We start from the raw sequence: 19,999 nt of genomic DNA, 5'->3' as shown, positions 1-19,999 counted from the left end.
TTATCTCCTGCTCCACACCCGCACGGCTTGTCAACATCTGGCACCGAAACAGTTCATTTATTACAATGACAAATCTACACTGACACATGATCCCCTAAAGTCCATCGTTCACATTAGGATTCACTCTTGGTGTTGAACGTTCTGCAGGTTCAGGCAAATGTGTAATGACGTGTGTCCACCTTTACAGTGTCACACAGAGTAGTTTCAACTGCCCTCAAAACCCTTGTGCTTTGCCCGTTCGTCCCTCCCTCCGCGTAGGCCCTGACAGCCACTCGTCTTTTTGCTGTCTCCATCATTTTGCGTTTTCCAGAATGTCACGTACCTGGAATCGTACGCGATGTAGCCTTTTCACATTGGCTTTTTTTCATTTGGTGACATGCACTTGAGATATCTCTGTGTCTTTTCGTGGCTTAACAATTTCTTTTTAGCGCTGAATAATACTTCGTTGCCTGGACATATTACGTTTATCCGTTCACCGAGGATATCTTCGTTGCTTCCAGGTCTTGGCAGTTATGAGTAAAAATGCCGTGAACATTTGTTTGCAGGTTTTTGTGTGGATGTAGTTTTCAGTTTTTTGGGTAAATACCAAGGAGCGCGATTGCTGGATTGTATGCTGAGAGCATGTTTAGCTTCATAAGAAACTGCCAAACTGTCTTCCAAACCGGTCGCGCCATTTTTCATTGCCACCAGCGTCGAACGAGAGTTCCCGTTGCTTCTCACGTCCTCACCGGCATCTGTTGTTGTCGGCATTCTGGATTTCGTCCAGTCTTCTGCAGTTTTACTTGGCGAAATATTCTAACATACCAACAACGTTATCATTAAGTCTAATTCAGATCTTTAAAATATACTCTTTTTGTTTACTTGTTCCGTGAGTTACTGAGCAAGGTATATTGTAATCGCCCAATTTAACTGTAGATTTTTCTTTTTATACTTTTGTCAGTTTTGCGTGTGTGCGTGTGTGTGTTTGAGGCCATGTTATGAGGTCGTTCTAATTTAAAATTGCTGTATCTGTCTGGTGAATTCAGTCATTCTGAAATGACTTTTTCAAGAAATCTCCTGTGACGCTTTTTGCCTTAATCGTTAGCCTTAAGGTTTGTTATGTCTGATTTAAGTGGTCTCTGATGTTCTTTTTAGGCCGGTGTTTGCCTCGTGTATCTTTTTACCGCACTTTAACTTTTCAGTACGTCTGTAATCTTAAGTTTCAGATGTCTGTCTTAAATAGCCCGTAGTTAAATTTTTAAAAATCCAGTTTAAGAGTTTAATTGGAGCACGTATTCCAGTGATATTTAATGTAACTACAGGACTGTTTATGCTCATGTTTATATTTATAATCTTTTTAAGAAGTGAATTTTGTAGAATACATTGTTGTGGTAAGGCGTGTTAATATTGTCACACCCAAAGTTCCATCGTGACAAGAGACCTTTGTAATGGAAAGAACCTAGCAGAAACCCCGTGGGGAATATTTCTTATTAAGATGTATTTATTCATTGTGTTAAACTGTTTTTTAAATCTCATCTTTTTCACTTTTACAAATTCTCAGCTTTTCGCTGTGGCCTGCAGTTTTTGGGCAATATCGCCTCACGGAATGAAGCGTCCCAGTCTGCCGTTTGGTTGCATGCTTTCCCGGAACTCTTTTTGTGAGTATATTGATACGAGTTTTCTACCTTCGGAAAGAGTTGTGGTTCTGTCATTTCATTTACATGCAGTTCCGAAACAGGAATAATGACCCTTCGGTTACAGGCTCGAGGGCAGTGATTTTCATGGTGGCGGCAGCTCAGCTGGCTGAGAGAGGGCGCTGGGTTCGGGGATGTCCCTCATCTTGGTCTAGGTGGCGGTTACTGCGTAGGTGTGTCCCCATCTATAAGTTTATCGAGCCGTACACTTAAGATATGTGCCCTTCATTGGATGTCAGTTCGACTTGAAGAAAATGGAAGTTTTGGTTAAAGTGAGACATATTAAGGACATTATGATTTATAAGAACAGAATTTATAAGACAATAAGAAACAGGCCATAAACACTAAAGTAAGGGCCACGAGTAAATCGCTCGTCGGCTGTCGGGCTCTTCGTTCGCTCCGCAGCGCCGTGCGTTTCGGTAGCTGTGGAGCGTGAGGGCAGCGGCACCCACCCGCTTCGCTAGGCTCGTTCGCGGTACTTTGCCTGGCGAGCTCCCACTTTGTGCTGAGTGGCTGTTAGTCCACGAGAAATTGAGCGCTGAGAGCAAAGCTGGAGGCAGGATAGGGAAGGGACAGGCCCTGTGCGGGAGTGTGGGCCCGGCTGCCAACCCCAGCTCCGTCGCCGCCGAGCGGGTCATCCGCAGCGTGTGGTGTTCGCATCAGTTGACTCTCATGTTATTTCTGGCTCACTGAGTCTATAACTGCCACTCCAATTTCTGCAGATAGTTAGACTCGAAGGCATTTATCTGCCTGTTACGTTTATGATTAATAATTGAGCTTAGGTGGAAGGAAAGAATTGTCGAATTCTAGCTGCACAAATAGAAATTACTTATTATTGGAGAATTCATTCCTTTGAAACATATTGGGCCCCCTAACGTCTGCCAGGTTCTGGGCCAACTGAGTGGAACACAGAACTCCCGAAGAGCTCATGCTTTGGTGCGGGGGGTGAAGGAACAGGTGAGCACCTGTTGTGTATGAACTGGTGTAACTAGCCAGATCCAGGTGCCGTAGAGACAGAGCGGAGGGGCCCTCGGGCAGCCAGCGCGGCGCCCAGTGCTCTGCGTGCATTATCGCATCTCATCCTCACAGAGGCCCTGGGCGGTGGGCCGGGGAGGTCTTGTTATCTCGTTCCATTTTTATGTCAGAAAACACACTGGGAGAGGTTAGTGACGTCACTCTTCCTGTGTTTCTGAGGCAGATATAACCAGATCAGGACTCCAGCTCTGGCTGGTACTAGCTCTGTATCTTTGGGCAAGTAAAGCAGTCCGTCAACACAGTCTTTATCTATAGCATAAGAATAATTCCTCCTCCAGAAGAGTGTTATGAAGTTTAAATGAAAAATGAAATTCTGCTATAGTGCAAGACCCATCACATAATTGGTCACCTTTTTAAGATCATGTCGCTGGTGGGCGGCGGAACCAGGACTCGCACTGAGGGTCTTGACTCCAGGTGCTTTTTCTTGCCAGTGTAACCATCTTTCCCTTAGACAGTCTGTCCCACGTAACTGTTAATGGATACTTTGTGTTCGACTAATTCTGTATTTGCTGTTTTTACAGTAAATAATGTACTTGTTTCAGAGCGTTGTAATTCTTCATTAAATCTTTAAAAAAGAGTATGTACTGAATTCGTTAATGGGATTGTTATTTATGTGCTGTAATCATTGTGTCATGTTGTTAAATTGGGCTAACACTTTCATTTCTTTATTCGGAAGGTCTTGTTTAAATCATCCAGACAAAAAAATTGTTTCCTACTCCTCCATGATTTTGTTCACTTCCCTGAATTCTGCAAGAATGAAAGACCTGGAAGAAAACCTCAATATCGCGATCAACGTGGTGGAAGCTCATTATAAGCAGCCCGAGTCGGAATGGCCGTAAGTGTCTCGTTAGAAATGTAGTTGCTCCCAAACATTCTGACAGATGCTTTCTTAAGAGGTGCTAAGAAAAATTTGAGTTAGAATAATCGAACACAAGTAAAAACGTCATACGTTGACAGAATAGGAAAAGTTTCTCTGCAGACTCTGGAGGCCTTGTGAAAGGGGGAGTGAGGTTGGGTTGGGCCTTGAAGGTTGAGGAGATCCATGTGTCCTGGAGACAGAGGAGGGTCCCTTGGATGACGCTGCAGGCGCTCAGAGGAGTCGGCAGAGTGTGCCTGGTGCTCTCCGTGCTTGTCGCATCTCATCTCGCAGAGGCCCTGGCAGTGGTGGTCCACGCAGCCTCAGTCACCGCGGCGTGGAGTTGCGCGGATCAGGCTGTTGTGGCTGCGGTGGACGGTTCGTTAGAGATTAGGGTGGTGTGTGTCTTGTGGGCATCCGTCCAGATGAGAAATGCACTATCGTGTCATGTCATTGTGGTTGGTGAGCACGCTTTACATAATTTTATTGTTTTAAAATATATTGAGTCCTGTTTTATGGCCTAACATCTGGTCTGTCATGGAGGATGTTCCATGTGTATTCTGTTTCTGGTGGAGTGTTAGGTCCAGTTGGCTTATTGTGTTTAAGTAAGTCTTCTGTTTCCTTGATGGTCTTCTGTCTAGTTCTGTTCATCACTATGTATTTCTCGTTTTAGATCTGTCCATTTGGCCTCACTTATTTTCGGGCTTTGTCGTGAGTTACATATATGTTTGTGATTGCTATGTGTTCTGAGGAATTGATCCTTTCATCATTATAAAATTCACCAAAATTTTTGTTGTTTTTCTTTATTAGTGCTCGTAATCTGTTTTCTTTAACGTCTGTTTTTACGTCTGTTTTCCATATGGCGGTCAGTGTATTTAGGACAGATTGTCTCTAGGTGGGGAGCCTTGAGCTACCAGTAATCCCACTTGCGTGTCACAGGTGAGGTATGAACTTTCCCAGTTTTGTCGTCTTTTAGTGTGAACTGGATTGTTTGGTTGAAATTGAACCTAATTTTAAAATTATTTCTATTTCTGAACGTTCATTTATATTTGAATTACCGTTTGTATAACAGAAGTTCGACTTAGAAAACCTCTCCGAGGATGCAGATGTTTTTAACGTGATGCTTGAATCATTAGAGTCAGGTTACCAAGAGGAATTTTCTGTAGCTGAATTCTGTTTTATTTGTTAAGTGTCTTAAATCTATATTTTAACGATCTGCAATTTTTTTAAAAGCGTGAAATAAAGGGCAAAAGGTCATAAAGGGCAAAATATAAAATCTGCTTCAGAGTAGCACTGAAGTTAAAGTTCTCAGAGGTCACCAAATGGCATTAGACAGGAAAAAGGAGGGGCAGTAGTAGTTAACTGATGTCTTCTGCAGTCTGTATGCTGAATGCTTGGATTTACATGAGAGGAACTCTGCATTTGGTAAACAAAAATGAGACCACAAAATATCCAGAGGCGTCCAACAAAATTTTTACTTTTCACTGTTAAATATGAACTCAACCCTGAAAATTAGAGAAAAAACCCACTTTTTGCCCTAGCACTCCCAGCATTATGCGATAGTCAACAAAGACGACAAAACTTCATGGTGTTAGAATTCATGGGTTAGAATCTTTTCTTGGAAAGAGACAAATGTCAGGTTTCAATGACTTTGGGTCTTTTTGTTTCAGTCCCCCAGAAACAGGAAAGTGTAGGCGAGAAAGGCTTTGGCACTACTCCGTTTGAATTATTGGGATGATGTCCTTCTAAAAATGTTTGTTCTTTTTGTTTGTAGGTGTGAAAGATGTTTTCATGCTCTTAGATAACCCTGGATGAATCCAAGGGTTGAATTTTGGCATTTGAATCCATCTGTATCTGACAGCCCAGTACACGTGCCTCAGGAGGTTAGAAGGGATCAGGCAGGGTCAGTGTGGGATACACAGGAGGGGACAAAGTGGGGTGCCTGTCTGCCCTGAGATGTGCGGGGTGTGTTGTGTACGGGACCTCGTTTTCCTGGTCATGCCACCCTGTGATTGTATTTTGCCACCAGTTACGGATGAGAGTCTGCGACTTCAGCGGGTTTAACCAGCTGGACCAAGGTCACAGAACTAGTGCAGAGAAAAGGTGGTCGAAAGTGATGACGTGTACTTAAGAATTCTCAGTTACGGGGAGGTAGGAGCTCCGTCAGTTTCGGCCTCTTTCGGAATAAACTTTATCAATCTTTGAACTTATACGCATTATCGCTACACAGAAATTCTATAACCGTGAGTAGAGTATTATTTTTTGTTGGTATTTGGATTACCTAGTTGATTTATTTTGCATGACAGTTTCACTCCCAGACTGATCGATGTCCCTGTGTTCTAGGGATGTCTCTTGCGTTATCCCTGTAAATTTTGCTATTTCCTTAACTGTAGAGATAGTAGGAAGGTAAATATAATTGTCCTCCTTTTTGCGGTTTGAATCTGTGTCCCCTCTTCTGTTCTCTCAGAGTATCCCGAGCACTCAGATTTCATAGCATCTAACACTTGTCCCTTCACCTGTGAGCTTCCCGATGGCAAGATTCAGCGTTGTTTGTTACTGGAACCTTTACAAGGTACCGGCAGCATGGTGGGCGTTGTGTCAGTCACGCGTCTTCTGAATCCGAGTGGCCGAAGCCCAGCGCAGATAGCATGTGTGCAAAAGGGACTTCATTGGCTTGCTTACCGAGAGGCCTGGAGTCACCGGATTTGTAGGCACAGTGGATCCCAGGCCCGAAAGGCCTCATGGGAGCTCACTCTGTCTCATCCGTGTCTCCTTTTCCTTCTCTGCTGGTTTCATTCTCAGGCACTCTTTCCCTTCTGCCTCCTCTGCTGCCCCCTGTCCTGTTTGTCTGCCCAAAGTTGGCGCGGCCTGTGGCCACTTCTCCAGCTGCTCGGTCCCTCGGTCCCTCACCTAGATCCACAGCTTAAAATTCTTTTCTAAGTTGATAATTTCCAAACATATGTGTCTGGCCTTGACCTCTTGCCAGAGCTCCAGACTTAGGTGTGCAGCTTCCTACCGTATGCTTCTAGTTGGCATCTCATACTAGTGAAGGTCGCAGCCGGGCTTCCGCTGTCCCCACCCCCAAAGCCGGCTGTCGCTCTCTCGTCTTTACGGTTTCAGTAGTGGTGTCGCCATTCACCCCCTCGCCGAGGCCCGGTCCCCTCTCCGACTCTGAACCTGAGACTCATTCTCGAGTCTCACCCACTTGCACTTACCAGCCCTGTCTGCACCCTGTGTTCCGAGGCCACGCACTTCACACCTTCTCCGCCGTGACAGCTCGAGGCACCACTGTCATTCCTGTGGGCGGACCACTGCCGGGACTCTCACTCAGCTCTCGGCCTCTGCTGTGCCCTCTTAATCACCACACAGCACCCAGGGCGACCTTTTAAAAACTCGTTGTAGAGCTTGCCACTCTTCTCGTTTAAATAAGCCCGCCGGTGGCTTTCCATGGCACCGAGGAGCAAATAGGAGGAGCTTGTCACGTCCTGGCTCCTGACCTGCCTTCCCATCTTCTGTCTGCCACTTCCCCGGTGCTCTTTAGTTCTAGCTGGCCTCACCGCTTTTCCTTGAAAACCCCAAGATTGTTCTCTCCTGAATCTTCCCACCTGCTGTTGCTTCTGCTGGGAATGATTTTCCTCCGGGTCTCCGCGTGGCTGTCCCCTCTTCAGAGAGGCCGTCAGGGCGCCGTACATTCACGTGCCCCCCGAATCCACACCCCCTTCCTTTCCTTTGTTTGTTTGGCAGCACGTGTCACTACAGAAAGTTAGCATTTTATTTATTTCCTTGTGGCTAGAATGTAGGGTTAGCCCCTTAGCGCCCTGTAATTTGTCGCGAACACGTGCTGGCGAAGCCCAGCCCACCGCCAGCTCTGTAGACAGTCTCATCGGCACACGTTTGTTTACCTGCCATCTGTGCTGCTCCCCGCTACGGTGGCAGGCTGAGTAGTTGTGACAGAGGATTGGCTCGCACGGTCTTAAATATTTACTGCTTGGCCCTTTATGAAAAAAGTTTGCCAGCCTCAGACAAAGAACAGTACGTGGGGTGTCGCATTTGTTGAATGAGTTGGGTGATTGGTGGGTCAGCCTTTAGTCTCCACAGACTTATCTGGTTCTGTCTGGCTTCGGAGAGACTCCCAAGGGTCCGGCCAGCCTTCTCTAGGACACTGCGGGAGGACCTCGGAGCTCCTGCGGGTCTGGGTTTCCCAGCGCATGGAAAACTTAGATTTACACTCTGGTCTATTCCGTGTGCTTCTCCAGACATCTACACACAGCCCTGACTTTCAGTCGCATGTGGAATACAGCTTGTGTGTGTGTGTGTGTGTGTGTGTGTGTGTACATCTGTGAAATGTTGGAGTACTTTAGGATATCTATAAAAATTTGCTTCATAAACATTGGCTGGCAAACGTATTGAGAAGTGTGGGAATTCAAAACAAAGAAGTATTCTACCGGAAGAACGTTAGCCAGTCGGGTCTCTGCCAGACGTGCACGTGGCCCTTGTCAGTTTCCTTTTTCCAGGGCCAGGCCGGGGTCCCACGTGCACTTCTGTGGCAGGGCTTTTGGATCTATGTAGCTGACAGCCCCAGCTGGAAGGTTGGGGTTTATTCTTAAAAGGAAAAAGAATTCTGTTATTTAGTTCTAGAAGGAAAAAAACAATGGCAGACGGCCACAAGAACTCGGTAAGTTTTATGAATGAATGAATCGCTTTTATTGTCTGCTGCCGCTTGAGAAGTTAGCTAGTATTTCATTTCCCTTGCTGGTCGGGGTTGACTCTTGCGCGTTAGTTCCGAAGAATCCCGTCACCCATGCGGAGAGGGTAGATGCCGTGTGCGGAGCGCCTCTGCCGGTGAGCGTCGGGCTGAGAGTCAAGCCTAGCGCTCTAGAGACCGAAACTTGGCCTCTTAATTCTTGTGACAACTGCTCCTCCACAGAGTGGCCTTGAGCGAAGGGAGGCTGAGCCCTGCCCGTGTGTCGTGGTGTCACCCGGTGCCTTGCCCGGGAGCTTTCAGGGAATTCTAGTTAGTGTCGTATATTTTTTCAGAGCTCGTATCCCCTTTGTTCTCCAGTGGAAGCATCACCATCGAATCATCAGACCGACGGGTTTCTGTCTTATTGCGCCTGAAGCTTCGTTTCCCCGGCGGCGGGTGTCTGGCCCTGCGGCTTCGCAGGCTTCGTGCATGTCGCTGTGTTAAGCCCCCACGGGTTGGATTTCTCAGATCTCAAGACAAATAGAGTGGCGTTCCTTTCCCAGAGTGTGTTTAAATCAGATTCTTCATTTAATCTGTGAAGTGTGAAAACATTTTTCAGGTTTTTGCAGTCAGTGAAATGTTATAAACGTAGCTTTGACATGACATGCTTGTATGGAAATGGAGATAATAGCTTTCATTTTTAAAAAGTTTCCCCAAACCCTGACTTTAGGATTACCTCTGCTTCCTGGGGACATACTCACCTTTAATTGTCTTTCTCTGTAGCTCCTTGATGTTCAGGTGGCTTTTACTACCTTTGATTTGGTGTACAAACACTGTAATGCAGATAACAATTAATCTGTCACAGTTCACATACTTCAAAACCAATTAGAAATGAGACCGTGAGAGAAAGGAAGAGCTAGGGAGAGGGACCTTCACTCATTTTGTGTTTTAGCCATTTTGGAAAATGATGTAAAAATGTGGTCAGCGCTTTGGCATTGACAGCTTGCTTTTGTGAGCGTTAGCTTTTCCGTAGTCACGTTTAAATGAGGAATCGCTCGGTCTCGTTTCTCGGCCTGCCTTGAGGACGTTGCTGATAGAGCTGTCAGGCACGTCGCAGGGGAGCGCTTCGGTCTCTGTGAGGAGTGACTGCCCTTTTCATGAAGATGCGGTTTGCTTTCATCTTGGAGAACCTGTGGTTTAGAAATTGCTTCCACTCTGCAGGCTTTTAGGAAACGCAAAACTGAGAGCTGCTCATTCCACACATAAATCAATTAGCTGATTAATTTAACAGTTGTTGGGTTTTTGAAGCGTGCCAGGTATTGTTAATGACACCGGCGAGTCAAAATTGATAAGACGTTACAGTTTAGTAAGAAAGATAATGACCAGAAATCTCCAAATAAATGTATTAAAGAAGTCAGGTAAATGCTTTGAAGAATAATATGCAGCATGTTTTGTGTACTGAGCTGTCCTTTAGAATGGTCCTTGGCTTACAGGAAATGCTATGTGGTATTAGCTATTTTACTATTTGCAATTTAAATATGATTGGTGGGGAGGAGAGACGATGAAAAAAACGTGAAGAACGTCAGATCTTGATGAAGTACTCTGGGGAGGTGATGTGACTTCGAGCCACAAGGTGCTACTTTAAAATGCGGAGGTCAAGGGATTTTCTGAGTTGGTGACATTCGAACTGAGAACTAGGTAGCCAACCACTTGAAGATCTGTCGGGGGTGGAGGTGGGGACCGGTTGGGAAAAACAGTCAGAGCGGTGAACTTGCCCAGCACGAAGAACCCCAGCGCCCAGGGCGGCTGCAGCATAATGGGCAAAGGAGACAGTCTTGGGACACGCAGTCCGAGAGGTGACTGGAAGCCAGTTACGTAGGGCTGTGTAAACAGGAAAAGATGGTTGATTTTACTCTGTTCCACGGGGGCCAATGGGAGCGTTTTAAGCGCAGTGTGCATCTGCTGGATTCTGTTCTGAAGGGTCCCTCTGGCTGCTGGACAGAGGTTGAACTGTTGGGGACAGGGAAAAATGGAGGCCGCACCTTTGAGGGCGCAGTCGTAGTCATCAGGCGGGAGGTGATGGTGGTAGAGATGGGGGATGGGAACAGGTGAGTAGATTGAATACGCTAAGCAGGGAGCGCTGGCTGGACTGCGGGAAGGGTTGTTTGTGGGTGAGCTGGGTAGAGATCGGCCAGGATGGGAGGCCAGGATGGGAGGAGCGAGGTGGTGTTCTTGTTGAAGGAGGAGGTGGCTGGACCCGTCTGGGGATGGGATGGCGGAGAGGAGGGGTGTGTTTCGGCCCTGTTAAAGTTCAGGCGCCCACTGCATCTGAGCAGAGACATCTCATAGGGAGTGCGGCCAGCATGGGCGCTCGGAAGAGGAAGCCCAGGGTGCCCGGGAGCACGTGGCAGTGGGGGCACCTGGCCTGGCACTGAGAGAGGCCTCGCAGATGACGTGAGACTTGACCTAAAAGCTGAAGGATGGCTCGGATCGGGGAGAGGGGTTGTACGAGATCGTGGACAGAGAAAAGACGTGTTTGGCAGTGTTTAGTCTGTGACGTGGTTTGTGTGCATCAGTGACTCTTTGCCAGGATGTAGTGGGGACTCCATTTTAGTGATCAGATTTTGACCTAGCCTTTAGATGACCTGTATTTTGTGCCTCTGAGTTGCTGTGGTGGAGAGGCGAAGGTAGTTCATCTTTTCTTTCTGTTTCTCTCTGTTCGAGAGTAGATACAGATTTATTAAGTTATTTTGGAGAAATGACTGAAATTTGCCTGCCCACAAATAGCTACTGTTAGGACGAAACTTAAGCTGAGTTCTCTGGCCGGAAACGTGAGGGGCCGGGGACGCGGGCCGGGCGTGGCAGCGTCTGCGCTCGTCAGCAGAATACTTGTCCAATAGAAATCGATTTGAGGATACTTTGCCTGGGTTTATTGCTTAAATTATGTATTTAATTCTCGGTAGATAATACATTCATATTGTTCTCATATGAAAGCGCATAGTTTCCCCCCAGCCACCTCTCTCATTCCTCCACGCAGCCCTCACAGGCACGCCCTTAGTCTCCCTGCTCCCCGCAGGCTGGGCGTCTTTGTTCACTAAGCAGTACATTTTTGAGATCTTTCCAGATCACCATATAAAAAACTTCCTCATTCTCTTCCATTGTATGCATATAGCAGGATTTATTTCATCAGCCCATTCTTGTTGAACATTTAGATTGTTCTCAGTTTTCATAACTGCAAAATGCTGCGGTAGATAATAGCCTCGTTCGTGCATCTGTCTTGTGTGTGTGGGCAAGCATGGCTGTCACATAAATTCATAAGTGCAACGACTAGGTCCAAGGGAATGTGCTTTTATAATTTGACAAGCTCTTCTAAGTTGTCCTTCCTAGATTTGTACCATCTACACGCCCCTTAGCAAATTTTGACAGTACCTGGTTTTCTACATGTTTGCTACCGGAGTGTGCTGTCGAAGTTTTGGATTTGCCAGCCCTGCCAAAGTTTAAAATGCTATCCCTGTAAAGTTATATTTTTTATTTTTCTTGTGATGAGATCGAGCCTTTTTTCATTCTCATTTTCTTTACCCATTTTCCTCTAAAGAAAAGTCTTTTCCTTATCTGCGTGTGGGCATATTTTCTAAATTAGCAATACTAGCCTTCTGTTTGAAATAAAATGTAAATATTTTTTCTTTTTTAATTTGTGTTTTGACTTTGCTTGTTTCACTTTTTCCATGTAGAAATTTTTGATTTTTTAGTGGATGAATTTGTCAGCCTTTTTCAGACTCTTACATCCAGATTTTGGGTGAGAGCTGTGAAGACCTTTCCTGTACTTAGCTTTCCTTCCAGTATTGTGTCCTTTCACTTTTGAGTGAAGTTTAGGTGTTTGACCTGCTGGGAATTTTATCTCGGGAGAAAGATCAGAGGATGGCTCCTTTTCGCTTGCGCTGCAGGTGCTGCTGGTGGTCACAGCTACAGAGCTCGTATTGGCTGTGACCCGCCTTTCTTTCCCTCGTCCGTGAAATAGAAAACAGTAGAAAAAATGAACAGAGGCCAAATTGGTTCTTAGAAAAGGCCAACAGAAGTGATCAAGAATTACAGAGAACACTAATGACCAGTGTCGCAAAGGAAAGCGTGGTCACCACATCGGCCTCCAGTGAGCCCGGGACCTTGGTTGAAGCTGCTTTCTCGGCCAAGACTTCTGCAGAGGCCGGCAGCTGAGGGCTGTTTGCTGGCAGCATTCAAGAATATGAGCTCTCAGTCCTGAATCCCTCGTTAAGCCCTGCTAGTATTTTGTTGCTTAGAGTTCCCTGAGCACATCGCTGTTCTTGCCCAGGTTTTTATTTTTTGTCACGTCTCATTTAGTGTCCTTCCTTCCCCCTTCAGCTAAGGCTTCACAGAACACCTCCTCCAGCCTCCTCGATCTTCTTGCCCATTCCTTCGTCACCTTTTCTCCCCCCAGCCCTCTGGTTAGATAAACTTTATTGTTGTGTCTGTAATCCATAACGTGTGTATGTTGTATGTAAGACAGTTTTCTGTAAACGTTTCTGTGTGCGTCTTTCTCCACTGTTAGAATTTGGGAACACGGCTTGTGACCAGGCCCCAGCACAGTGCTGGAAACACTGGTTTTGAGTGAACGTTCCTGTGGGACAATGTTGTAAGTTTCAAATAGCTGAGTTACACGAGTTAACTTTAGGATCACAATTTTGTATACCTGGCTTGAAATGCATGAATTGCTCTTGTTACAGTTCGATAAGCTACCTAAATTGATGTGAAAATTTTTTTAGAATTTTGACTATTATCCATTATTGTTAGAAATGGTTTACATCGAAATGTTGATCAGGTTGTGGAAGAAAAGGAGTATGTGTTTAGATTTCGTTTCTGTGTAAAGCGACCGCGTCTTGTGGTAGTTAATATGCCTCCTCTGGCTGTTATGCTGAAAGCCATACTTATTTTATTTGTTCAGAAGTGATTAAATAAACTGTGATTGTAAAAATATTTAACGTTTAACAGCCACTCTTTTATTACTATATAACCTTGGTTATAAACAGTGTCTTCTTTAGCTCTTAAGCCTTCAGATGCCCCCTGGTAAATATGATTCAGAATTAATTAATAGCACTATTCAATCTTTTTAGTTGTCACAGTGGCACTTTGGAGAAATATGCTTATAATCTTTGCCTGAGGGTTCCCATAAATTGATCTCTGAGTTTGGATGACTGCATCGCCTGACAATGAGGATGTTTTCTTGGTAACCTGAGAGCTCTTGAAAAGTAGATAATCAAGCCAGTATTCATTACCCTGTCTCTGGCATGCGTTTAAATAAAAAGTATGACTTGTCTGTTTCTTTGGTTAATTTTAGCACTAAGCTTCTGACCAAAACAATTTAATGTGTTTTCTGTTTATACGTGAACTTGTAGCTAAATTTCATTTTACCGTTTAAGCTATAAGAAGTATTTTCCTTTCTGAGTTCAGATAAAAGCTATAGTAGGCTCTTTTCTCCAGTTGAAAATGATCAGAAGTAGAATTGGGGGAAAATATTTTGAGTGTTTTAATTTTCTTTTGATTGCTAATAGAACAATAGTATGTGATCTCTCAAAACATTTTAAAATGACAACAAATCAAAAATTCAGTGAAAAGGAGTGCTTTTATGTATAAGACGCCTACGAAGTGGGTAAGGCCGAGTCTGTTTTACTACGTTTCTAGTAACCAAACTTTTTCCTTCTTTTTTCTTAGGTTCTTGATCATTACAGACCATTTTCTGAAAAGCCCGGAATTGGTGAAAGCCATGTATGCCAAAATGAGCAATCAAGAAAGGTAACCCCAAAAACCAGTGTGGTTTTGAGTATTTAACATTCCATATAGAGTATCCTGTACACGTGACTGAAAAACTGTGTGGTTTCTTAGTTGGCACAAAATCTCTAACTACATGTTTCTGTGTCAGTAATGGTTTTAACTTGGTTGGTTAACATCACGGCTTAGCCACAGCAGGCGGTGATTACCGTGGGGTTGCACAATCCAGGTTGGCGCCATCGTTCAGTAAAGGCGTGTTACGAAACGTTAAGAACAAACTCTTGTACTTACACCACGGTTTTGTAATAGTCATCCGTGCAACAAGGTGTTGCAGCTGTGTGTTTGAAATGTGTCGTTTGTTCACACCACTGGTCTAGCGACCAGGGGTATATACTAACGACGCGTAGGTTCCGGCACACATTTCAGACTGTGACCTCACCATAGCAAGGAGGGCAGTGTCCTCGATTCCTGGGCTCCCCGCCTTGTTGGGATAGAAATCCTCTCTGAGACTGCAGCCGGGTCTTGTACCGTGTTTAGATTCAGCTTCTTGACCTGGAAAATTAGAGGATCGAATAAAAAGATTCACGGTACTCTTTCCATTCCAATAGTATGTGTTTTTCCTTTTCCCATTAGAAATGTCGTCTTAAGAAAATAAAACTTCTTCGGAAATCTGATGAGCAAAAGCCAATCTAATGATGAAGAGCTTTAAGAAATGTTAATATTTTGATTGTAGTCACAGTTTTCATAACTGTAGTGGTTTTGAAATTCTTATTATTTGGGTTCCAACAATTAAGCTTTATGCACTGCTCTGTGGCCTCTTTAAGTAGTCGTTTTTAACAAAAAAGAAAAGTTTATGCTTCTAACGTCAGTTTAAATACCATGTTTATAAATCCATCGCCCCTCGCCACCATCGCGTACGTATACTTTTATTTCAGAAAAAGAATTATTTGTAGTTTTTGACCTGAAGTAAGTAACATGATAAACAGTGCTATATATAAGTAAATTGCTTTGCAGTAAGGAACACCTGAATATGTAGTTTAATTGTATTTTAATATTCGTTTATATTTTCCATATTTCTATCAAGTGATCTGTTTTTAAACTGACCCATTACCTAACCAACTGAGGATCACAGACTAAACATTTTGTTTTTATTAATCAGATAGTTGTAGCCGCTGCTTCATGTGAGTTTCTGCTCAAGGGTTACCTCCTGCTCCTCCTCTGTTTTGCTCTCAAAGGAGATCTGTTGTCATTTCATCACGTAATGTGTTATACGTCGTGCCGTCTGTGTACCTGCTTGCTGGTGTGTGACGCCACGCCAATGACTCTGGACTGCCGGCCGCGTGAGGGCAGGGGCTCACCCGTTCTCACTCTGTGACGCGCGTTTCCCAGGCGGTGCTGGCACACAACAGGCACAAGACAAAAGCTTTGTTAGTTAAAGCGTGAGTAAATGAATGACTGTTTTACTCGCGAGAAGGTCCATTTTAGTACATTGATCACTGTGGCGTCACCTGCTGAATCAGGAACCAGGAGATAGGTGGTCCTTTGCCAGAGTCTCTGAGCCACGCTGCCGCCCTCTTTCTCCAGGTGTCTGTCCTTTATTTGGTGGCAGCCATCATTTTGTAGTTGTCTCCAACGTGAGTGTGCAAGACAAGCCTGTTGTGTATGGCGAGAAATATTAGAACGTCTACTCTTATTTTCTTGTCAAAAAAAATAAAGCAGTTAAGCTTTATCGTTTAATATCTAGTTTGACAGTTGTAGGTTCTCTATAAATTCCATATGTTGGCAGTGTGCGATGAAAATTTGTTTATCAGAAAAGCTTGGAAAATACTAAACAGAAGTGTGCCGTCGCCGGGTTATTTGCTCCTGTGGAGCTTCATTCCTTCTTATAATCGAGTTTACATTCAGCCGGCGTCTGTGGTGTGCCGAACGCTGAGAACACCAGAGATGCCCACATACTAGTATTCAAGAAAAGGATGCTGACTTTTAGCAGCATCATTTGTTATGTGGGTGATAGTGCTGTTGTCGTTCCGGAGTAACTGTCAAAAGTAATTTTATAGTTCTGATGTCGCGGGGGGGCGGTCGCAGCAGACATATGCTCAAGGCTAAGAGAAGGTCAGAACTCTGGAGGCACAGCAAGGCTGTTCATAGGACAGGAGGTAGGAGAAGGGACTGTAGTCCTTGGGCACCAAATATCCAGTTATCATCCTTTTAGGTACAAGGAGGTGTTAAGGTTATTTTCTAGGATAAGATCTTGCTCTTTTCAAAATGCTTATTTTATATGAGAGTATGTGTGAGTCGGAAATTTAACATTTAATTGACCGCTTCCTAGCCCAGGCAGCCTCGCTCTGGAGTCTGTTCTGATAACTCCTGCACTATGTCACTTAGAGCTGAAAGCCATTAAGTCAGGTGACAGTTGCATTATATGTAAAAAAACCTTTAAACACCCAACAACATACTATAAGAGGACGTATAAATTAAACACCTTTACAAAAAGAGGTACTCACTGTCTTTCGGCTGGTGGTTTGTCTTCTGAGTGTCGAGATGTTTCTCAAATCGATGTCATGTCGAGCATGGTGTCCTTAAATGTCACGATTGGTCAACAAATGTCAGTTCTGTGAATGAATAAAGACCTACGTGAACTAAGCGCTCAGCTTTATTGGGAGATAGATTTTATTGGAGGTGGGTCTTTGTGGTTCATATTTCATGTGGTTATATGGCCTCAGCCAGATTTCCAACTGCAGCAAACTTCATTTTCAAGAAAACATCAACCCAGAACATTCTGGCTCGAGATTTGCACCTTTATTTCGTGTGCCTTCTAAATCGCGCATCTACACAGATGGAAGTAATTTAATTATACCAGCGACTTTTGCGATAGATCTGACCACTTAGGTTTAAAGGAAACGGGGCCTTGATCAGAAAGACAGGGTGCTTTGCGTAAGCGAAAACAGAAGGCTGCGAACACTTCGCCCCTCTGTGGTGTTAGTTACGGCAGAGTTTCTTTGAGTTGCTTCCCTTCACTAAGCAGTTGTGACTCCCCGCTCGGAGCGGGGCACTGCGCTGTGTTCCGCAAGGAGATGCCACAGGCAGACGGTGCCGACCCTCAGCGATCCTGTAGCCTTTCTGTGAACTTCGCCAGACAGCCGCGGGGCCGGGGGGAGGCCAAATGAGGGTGTCGATAACTGTCCTACGAGGCAGATTTGGTAGATGTCACAGGATGGGAACAAGTACAGTGCCTTAGGGACATAGAGTTGGAGGGAAGGGGGAGATAGCACTTGTGGCCTTTGGGGTAAGTAAAGACTGTGGAAGAAGCAGCGTTGACGCGCCTGTAGGGCGGGCAGGATTTTGCCAGGCACTTCACGGAAAGAGTGTGAACATGTTCTAGTTGAGGGAGTGGGACAGGAATCTGGGGGTGTTTTGGAGAACCCCAGTTTGGGATGAAAGATCCTCGCAGAAGAGCAGTGAGCGTGCTGTGGGCAGGAAGGCCAGGGCTGGGCTTCGTGTTGGTGACGGGAGGTTCGGTTCGTTTAACGAATGTTGATTGAGCGCCTGCTCCGCACGCTAGATGCCAGTCCCCGCCCTCGTGGAGCTCGTTTTCTGGCGAGAGGGACACAAGACAGAGATGGAAAACGTCGGCTCTGCCACACGGCGGCATGAGACAAGCTGGGAAGGGGACTTACTGGTGGGGTCACCTTACTACTCACAGAGCCACCTGGGATTTAGAGTCCAGGGGTCAGGGGATGACCTGGGAGGGACCGACGCGAACGGGCGGATGAAGGGCCTGATGAGCGCCCGGTGACAGTGTCTGTGCTGACTGTGCTGAGCGGGCCAGGTGGTGTTGGGATGGGAGCTGGGCCTGGCATTGAAAGGACAAGCACACGAGGAGCGTCGGGGTTACCCGTGGAGGCTCTCGCAGCTCTGCGGGGAAATGGAGGCTCTTGGGTTCCCTGTTGACGCCTTTGGGGCACTAACGCATGTATTCTGTGCCCAAGGTTGCGCGTTCACCGATTAATAGGATTTCTTCCCACAGAGCTGGGTAATAATTTCTCTCCTCTGCGCCCGGAATTGTGCTGTGTGCCATCCCCATGAGAGCTGGGAGACGGTCGCTGTGTGTGTCTGTGCTTCGGCCCAGGGGCTCTGCGGGAGAGCCCTGGGTGACCCGGCGGTGCTGCGCAGTGGGGGCCACCCGTCGGGCACCGGAGGCGTGCCCCACCTGTGGCCCCAGCCTGCCCAGCGCCAGTGTCCCTCTGGGATGGGGGCCGTTCCTCCGAGAAACAAGCACTGTATTCCTTCGGCACCCGCTTGCGGTCCTGGGACGACACGGGGACGGTGAGACACGGGGCGGTGTGGAGGGACCGAGCCACGGGTACCCCGACGCTCCTCGTGCGCTCGTCCTTTCAATGCCGCAGTCGACGCCTTCGCCCTGGCGGTTCGTTTGGGCAGATTTCAGAGTCGGAACCCGCGCGTGTGCTGTGATTCGGGAGGAACGAGAGCCTGCACGCTGACAGCTTTCGGATCCCCTTCCCCAGGGGTATCGTGTTAAACTCGTTCCCCTTGGAAAACAGCTTCGGGAGTTTTGGGGTTCATAGTCTTGTAGTAGCAGCTACCAGCAGAGGTCGCTGTGCCGCCTCCTGCTTCAGATAAGTTACCCAGCCCTTCGGAACTTTGTTCCGTCTGTAAAATGGGGATAATAGTAGCGCCCCCTGCCCCCCGCCCCCCATGGAACTGGAGACTGATGGGGATGAAAGTAAAGCGCTCAGCGCACGGCGTGTGGATCACTCAGAAAACGCGTGTGGCTGTTCCTGTTGCCGTGCTTCTCTGCCGTTACTACCGCCATTACTACCGCGTTACTACCACCGCTGTTACTACCACCGCTGTTACTACCACCGCCGCCATTACCGCTGCTATTCCTGCTGCTGCTGTTAATACTACTGTTTTACCACCATTACTGCCACCACTGTTACCATGCTATTACTACCACCGCATTACTACTAGTATTAGTCCACCACCACTGCTCTACACCACTGTTACTACCACAGCTTTTACCCCCACGATTACTATTTCCGTCACTACAATTACTACCACCGCCGTTACTGCTACTGTCCCACTGGTTACTCTGCCACACTTACCACCACCGCGACTGCTGCCGTGCTGTTACTTTTCCACCACCACTGTCAATACCATCACTATTACCACTGCTACTGCTACCACTGTTACTGCTGCCGCTGTTACTACTGCTACTACTATATCACCATTGTTACTGCCACTTTTATTACTGTCACCACTGTTACTGTCAGCACCATCAGCACCACCCCTCCTCCTTCGATGACCTTGACTTCTTCCTCCAGACAGCATCGTCGTTATGTGTGGAAGGCAACATACAGCCGGGGTATTTACTCCTCATTAGGGCCCTGTGAGGCTGTATCCATTAAGGCATTTGCCCTGTGTTACTACGAAGGGAGCGGAGGTGGTACGTGAACTGTTTGTCCGATGCCGAAACCAGCGCTCTTTTTCCGTGCAACGCATGTGCCTTCTTATATCTGGAGTTCACTGAGGGGCCAATGAGATAAATTCAGCAACGGCCGTCTGTCTGCCTGTGTCTGGGTTCACTTGTTGTCCAGGTTAATAAAATTTTTGTCCTCTGTGGCGCTCTAGTCAACAAATTCTACGTGCGGAATAGTTCAAATGTAAATTCAGAATTTGTTAGACACGCTAGTCTTTGAATGACAGATATTTTATTTCCAGAATAACAGGATATTATTTCCTGCCCCAGAATGCTCATGAAACTCACTCACCCTTACCCCTTCCTTCTTTCCCCTCACTCCAGTCCTCTGATAAAAAAACTTTCAGGATGATACAAGCATGGCTTTTAAAATTGTAGCCTGCATCAATTAAAGCATAACTTTAAAATATAAATTTTGCTACAGAATTTTTTCCTAAAATCCTTCATATGTACATTGCTATCTTTTCTTT

General features: G+C 46.0%; 1 protein-coding gene across 1 annotated transcript in view; it reads left to right on the top strand.

Moving 5' to 3' along the window:
- The window catches only part of ATXN10 (ataxin 10), a 136,967-nt gene that overhangs the window by 30,436 nt on the left and 86,532 nt on the right, over nucleotides 1–19,999 (top strand). The window contains exons 4-6 of the mRNA XM_039863191.1: nucleotides 1,541–1,637; nucleotides 3,385–3,543; nucleotides 13,973–14,053. Of these exons, the coding sequence (XP_039719125.1) occupies nucleotides 1,541–1,637; nucleotides 3,385–3,543; nucleotides 13,973–14,053 (337 nt within the window). The remainder of the gene's footprint in view (nucleotides 1–1,540; nucleotides 1,638–3,384; nucleotides 3,544–13,972; nucleotides 14,054–19,999) is intronic.

Source organism: Pteropus medius, unplaced genomic scaffold (genome assembly GCF_902729225.1).
Source record: "Pteropus medius unplaced genomic scaffold, Ma_sr-lr_union100, whole genome shotgun sequence".
Lineage (NCBI taxonomy): Eukaryota > Metazoa > Chordata > Mammalia > Chiroptera > Pteropodidae > Pteropus > Pteropus medius.
Note: the sequence above shows the minus strand (reverse complement) of the source record. Positions and strands in the feature narration are given on the sequence as shown.